Source organism: Anopheles coustani, chromosome 2 (assembly GCF_943734705.1).
Source record: "Anopheles coustani chromosome 2, idAnoCousDA_361_x.2, whole genome shotgun sequence".
Taxonomy (NCBI): Eukaryota; Metazoa; Arthropoda; class Insecta; order Diptera; family Culicidae; genus Anopheles; species Anopheles coustani.
In genome coordinates this window covers 8098798-8104349 of record NC_071289.1, presented here as the reverse complement: position 1 = coordinate 8104349, position 5552 = coordinate 8098798, and the positions used below count along the sequence as shown (strand labels likewise).

General features: G+C 46.6%; 1 protein-coding gene across 1 annotated transcript; it reads left to right on the top strand.

Annotated features, from left to right (window-relative positions):
* Positions 1-474: 474 nt before the first annotated feature.
* On the top strand, positions 475-5103 carry LOC131265672 (DNA excision repair protein ERCC-5). The gene is made up of 4 exons (XM_058267962.1): positions 475-643; positions 713-888; positions 954-2834; positions 2908-5103. Exons 1-4 carry the CDS (start codon positions 556-558, stop codon positions 4951-4953), a joined length of 4191 nt encoding a protein of 1396 aa, XP_058123945.1. The 5' UTR covers positions 475-555; the 3' UTR covers positions 4954-5103.
* The last annotated feature ends 449 nt before the right edge of the window (positions 5104-5552 follow it).

Genomic DNA, 5552 nt, shown 5'->3' with positions numbered 1-5552 from the left:
GTCTAGAGTTTATTTTTCCCGCAACTACCAACACAATTCAAGATGCAACATCATACTGGACATGTTTATTGCTTTAATTGTACATTTTATTTCTGGAACTCTGGATTCTCATCACGAACTTACCCTGAGCTGATATTTCGATTAGCTTTACCATTTTCAAATATAATATACCTTTCTGGTTGATAACCGTTGGCTAATTTTAACTGAATTAATTGCCTACGTTACCCTAAAACAGTTGAACGAATTTCCAATCCATGAAAACAATGTTTTCAAAAATAAAATGCTTTTCGTCTAGTTTTATGCTAAGAACATGCTGCCAAGACAAACGTTACATTGCGCTGTACAACTCTGAACTCGTAGGTATAAACATATCGCGCGCGCGGGCATATTTGTTTTGTTTACACCGGCGAACGAGCTGTCATCAATTCTACAAATTGTGGTATTGCGCCAGACATGTAATTTCTTGAAGTAGTCGCAAAAGGCAGGCTTTGTTGAGATTGTGGTTCTTTTCCGCGAGTAAACTCCTGCGGGAACTCCCGTAAAAGCTACGGCAAGATGGGAGTATTGGGACTGTGGAAACTCATCGAGCAGGCGGGCAAGCCTGTTCCTTTGGACACATTGGAAAACAAAGTGTTGGCCGTTGGTCAGTCCGATTGTTGATATAGTTTGGCGTCGTGAGTGCTCGGTAGTTAATGAGGCTTTATTTTTGCAGACATATCGATTTGGTTGCATCAAGTGATAAAAGGATTCCAGGATTCGAAGGGTAGCGCACTTCCGAACGCGCACGTCCTCGGTTTATTCCACCGGTTGTGCAAGCTGATGTACTATCGCATTAAGCCTATTTTTGTCTTCGATGGAGGTGTTCCGGTGCTAAAAAAGCAAACAATTGTAAGATAGAATGTTGTTGATTAGTTATAACCCAAGCTCATCTATGCTTCTTAAATTTTCAATAGGCCAAGCGTCATCAAAGCAAGAACAATTACCAAAATGAAGCGGATCGCATACAGCAGTTGTTGCTCGAGACGTTGGCCAAAGAAAAGGTGGTTCAGCAAGCCCTCGGATCGGCGACGAACATTCTCATCTCTCCTTCCAAGAAAGCGATCACAAGCGGAGGGGCTGGCAGCAGCAAACAACCGGGCCAGGAGGAAGAACCGGACGCAATGTTTAAACTGCCACCACTGAAAGCCCCCGAGGAACCGATCGATTTGGATCGGAGCGATAGTTCAATGGACGAAAAGGCTTCCCGCAACTATTATCACCTCAACTTGAACGCGATCGATGTGACGAGCGTGTACTTCAAGAATCTTCCCGCCGACGTCCGGCACGAGATTCTGAACGATATCAAAGAAACGCGCAAACAATCGTCCTGGGGAAGGCTACACGAGCTTCCGGTGGAGAGTAACTCGTTTTCGTCGTTCCAGATGAACCGACTTCTAAAACGGCGCCAGGTGCAGGTCGAGTTGGAGGAAGCGGAAAAGGAAATGGGTGGAAAGTGTCTGTCGCTGGTCGAGCTGGAGTCGCTGCTGAACGAGGAAGGCGTTGAAACATCGTCGAGTCGAGCAGCGCAGCAAATTGCGTCTGATGAGAACACACGTTTTCTGCTGGTGCGCGATGTACAGAAAGCCATCGAGAAAGCTAAGGCCCGTGAAGAGGAGCAAAAGTTGGCACCAAAACCTCCCAAGCTTGCAAAGTTAGCTCGGGAGGATGGCGCAGGAACTAGCAGAGCGGAAGCACTCGACGATGACGACAAGGAAATGGACGAGGAACTACAGTTGGCGATAAAAATGTCGCTCATGCAGGACGAGAACCCACACGCACTGATCGAGCTGGACGATGATGACATTCGGATGTCGCGCACCCAAAAACAGGTGCTCGGAAATGCGGCCCAAAGCTTGGCCCGCGGGTTTATGCTTGAGTACGGTGGGCTAACAAGCGAAGAGTTTAATGAGCTCTTGCACCAAACGCAAGATGTTGATGGAGGCGACATAAATGATTCGATGTCACAAATGTTCGTACACAACGGAGCGTCTATTGTTGAGGGACCGGCAATGTCATCTTGCGAGAAACCCACCACATCAAAGCAGATTGAAGGCGATGATAAATCTTTGGGCAAAGAGAGTGTCGAAGAGGACACTGAATCTGATTCAGACTTTATCGACGTTCCAGAGGATGATCTGAACGATTCATTGCCGGGAATTTCCCTTCCGCTGAACAGTACAAACCACTTCAAACCACACTTTAATCCGATCGTAGATTTTACTATCGACGATTTAAAGAAGCTGTCGGACGTCTCAACTACTCAGAAGAAGAAGAAGGCTGTGGAGGTGTTTATAAAGGAGGAAGACATGGGTGTGTGCGACAAAGATGATATTTTTGCAGACATTTTTGTGAAAAAGGAAAACAACATGGATGTTGAAAAAGAAGGACAAGAAAAATCAACCTCCGAGCAACTTCCTATGACCATCATTCCGATAACGGACGGTAAAGGATCTTTGAGTAATGTAACAGTGGCAGAAAACGAGCCAAATGACACACCGAAAGATCTTTTAACTACAAAACCACCATCCTTCGGCATTAAAATAAAAAATGTGGATGATATCAACGCGCAGTTAAAAGAGGAGCTGGAAAATTTGAAGAAAGGCGCACCGGTCATCGATCTTGATATCGTCTCAAACAAGCCCTGTATTGTCGTGGAGGAGCGAGAAAAAGCGAGTGCGGATCTGAAGCGTTTAAGCGAAACACTAAAGCAACAGCTGGAGGAATTGAAAGCCAGTGCCAATGCGGTCAATTTGGATGATATTAAGCTTGATACGATCCCGATCGACAAAGAAAAGGTAAGGCTCGCCTACTCGACGGAATATATTTGTGTTGACTAACTCAAAGGAATGTTGTTTTTCTATTTTTTAGTTGACCACAGCAGACAATGATTATGATAGTGATGGCACCATTATTTATGACTCCGAAACAGTAGAAGGTCAAAAAACCCCCTGCAAAGAAATTTCTCCCAAGAAGAAAGCTGGCATTGAAAAGAATTCACTTCCTTTATCAAAAAACGCCGATGAAGGATCAGCTAGTGCTCCAGTTCCTGTAATTGAAATTCTAGATAGTCCCGTGAAGAAGGGAACGCTTGAACACTTAGTGATCGCAAGAACACCCGGAAAGGATACGAAGGCCGATCAACCGGACGAGGTTGTACCCCACGTAACGAAACCTTTCTTCGTCAACAAAACACCTCCATCATCGGGAAAGAAAAATGTATCCGCTAAGGATGGCGCTGTTGTGAATGAAAGTGTTCCGGTGGAGAAATCAGGTAGCGGTGTAGCCAAAGAGTTGTTTCCCAGTATTGACAGTGAACCAGTTCCGTCTACCAGTAAGCAATCGGCCCCTGCAGAACCGAAACCGGTCAATGCGGAACATTTGATCACCGAGATGGCGGACACGTTGAAGGAATCACGTACCCCGTTGGAGCTGAAACAGATGGCCCTCGATCTGGCCCAAACCGAGCGAGAGCTGGAGCGTGAGAAGAACAAACAGAACCGTCTCGGGGTGTCCATCACCGAGCAGATGCGAAACGATTGCATGGAGCTGCTGTCGCTTTTCGGTGTCCCGTACATCGTGGCGCCAATGGAGGCGGAAGCGCAGTGTGCGTTTTTGAACCAGATCGAGATGACCGATGGGACGATCACGGACGATAGTGATATTTGGCTGTTCGGTGGCCAGAAGGTGTACAAGAACTTTTTCAACCAGCAAAAGTTGGTGCAAGAGTTTACGATCGAGGCGATCGAACAGATGTTCCACATGGATCGGAATAAGTTGATTCAGCTGGCGCTCCTGGTGGGCAGTGATTATACGACCGGTATCCATGGGATCGGTGCGGTGACGGCATTGGAGATACTGGCCTCGTTTCCGCCGACCCCCGAGCAGGCGGGTGAAACATCCGAAATGATGTCGTTACTGTCCGGTTTGCGCCGATTTCGCGATTGGTGGCAGCATGGACGGAATGGGGCGACAGTTGGCGCACGGATGGCGCTAAAGTCGAAGCTGAAAAATATCGACATTCACGAGGGCTTTCCGAGTACGGGGGTGGTCGAGGCGTACCTGAGGCCGACAGTCGATTGCAGCGAGGAACAGTTCACCTGGGGTTACCCGGATGCGGATCGGCTGCGTGACTATGCGCGGCAAAAGTTTGGCTGGACACAGTCGAAAACGAACGATATTCTGCTGCCGGTACTTAAGCGACTAGACGAGCGGAAGTCGCAGGCATCGATAAAGGACTTTTTCAAGGTCCAGAGTGCCGTCGCTCAGAGCCGGCTGAAGGTGAGCAAGCGAGTGCAGTACGCGGTCGATACGATGGCGGGAAAGGTCGATCCGGCCGAGGATAAACCGAAGCAGAAGAAAGGAGCAAGTCCTCGCAAGGCCAAGCAGGCGGCTGGTCCAGCAACGAGGAGGAAACAGAAAGCATCGTCCTCCGCTGCCGAATCGGTTGAATCGATTGATCTGGATACTATTGATGAGGGCGATGAGGATGCTGGAGAAGAAAAGAAATCAACAAAGAAAAACGACGACGATGATTTTGTCGTACCAAAAGCAACTGGAAGGAGAAAGGGCGCTACAGGGAATACAAATGCTGCAACCGCAAATGGTAAACCTAAAAGGGGTGGTAAAAAATCCGATCCGAAATCAACGGATGCAAACGACATTGAAGGACCCAGTGCAACACCTGGCCATTCGCTGGCGAATATTGGGGGAATCATTGCTAACATCAACCAGCAATCGGCCGATAGTTTGCTGGAGGAACCGGCGACCCGTGGGCGAAAGAAGCGGTTGGAAAATAAGATACCCGATTTTAACCCACCGATCCCGCAGCGCGTGAAGGATGAGCAGGAGATGGCGGAACGAAAGCAGCGTGCAGCGGCATTGTTCAAGAAGGTAAATGCAAGGAAGTCGAGTTAAATGTTTTATTGTTGCTTCGCACAAACTGTTTATGAACATCGTTTATCTATTGTGCTTTTAATTTGTTTCTTATCGATTTAATCGTATTCCCATAACTTTCATTACCAACTATGCATTTGAATTGTTTCAAGTGTTCACAATAAATTACGTTACGGCCAAAACGACCCGTTCCTCTGGGCACGGTCTGCCTTCAATGACGTTTACAGTCTGTTTGATTTCAACTCCAATTCCGTTCTCGTCTCCTCTCCTCTCCTGCTTAGTCCTTCCGTGCGGTGACCCTGCGCCCTCTACCCTTTGCTATTTTTTTGTAATTAATTTTAAGTTTAGTCGTTATAAAGCCCTCGGGGCGAATAACAGTAAGAGCATAATAAAAAAAAATCTCATCTTGCATTTAATGATATTTATATAAAAGTCCTCGTCGTCTCTTCTCTTCATCTGTTATTTTAGAATATTTTCTTCTTTGTGCCGAAACCTTTGGACACTTTTCTGATCGATATATAACTTTAGTACAAATGATTTATTTCAATTTTAGTACAAACATATTACAAAACACCACGCTTCTCCATCGGATCGGTTTTTTGCATGACGAAAAGATGCAC

What these genes read in the sequence shown, in the direction of transcription:
- LOC131265672 (XM_058267962.1), top strand. Translation starts at nt 556, where the DNA reads ATGGGAGTATTGGGACTGTGGAAACTCATCGAGCAGGCGGGCAAGCCT. An exon ending in AAACAAAGTGTTGGCCGTTG is followed by an intron (nt 644 to 712) that starts GTCAGTCCGATT and finishes TTATTTTTGCAG; the next exon opens with ACATATCGATTTGGTTGCAT. An exon ending in TCCCGATCGACAAAGAAAAG is followed by an intron (nt 2,835 to 2,907) that starts GTAAGGCTCGCC and finishes TCTATTTTTTAG; the next exon opens with TTGACCACAGCAGACAATGA.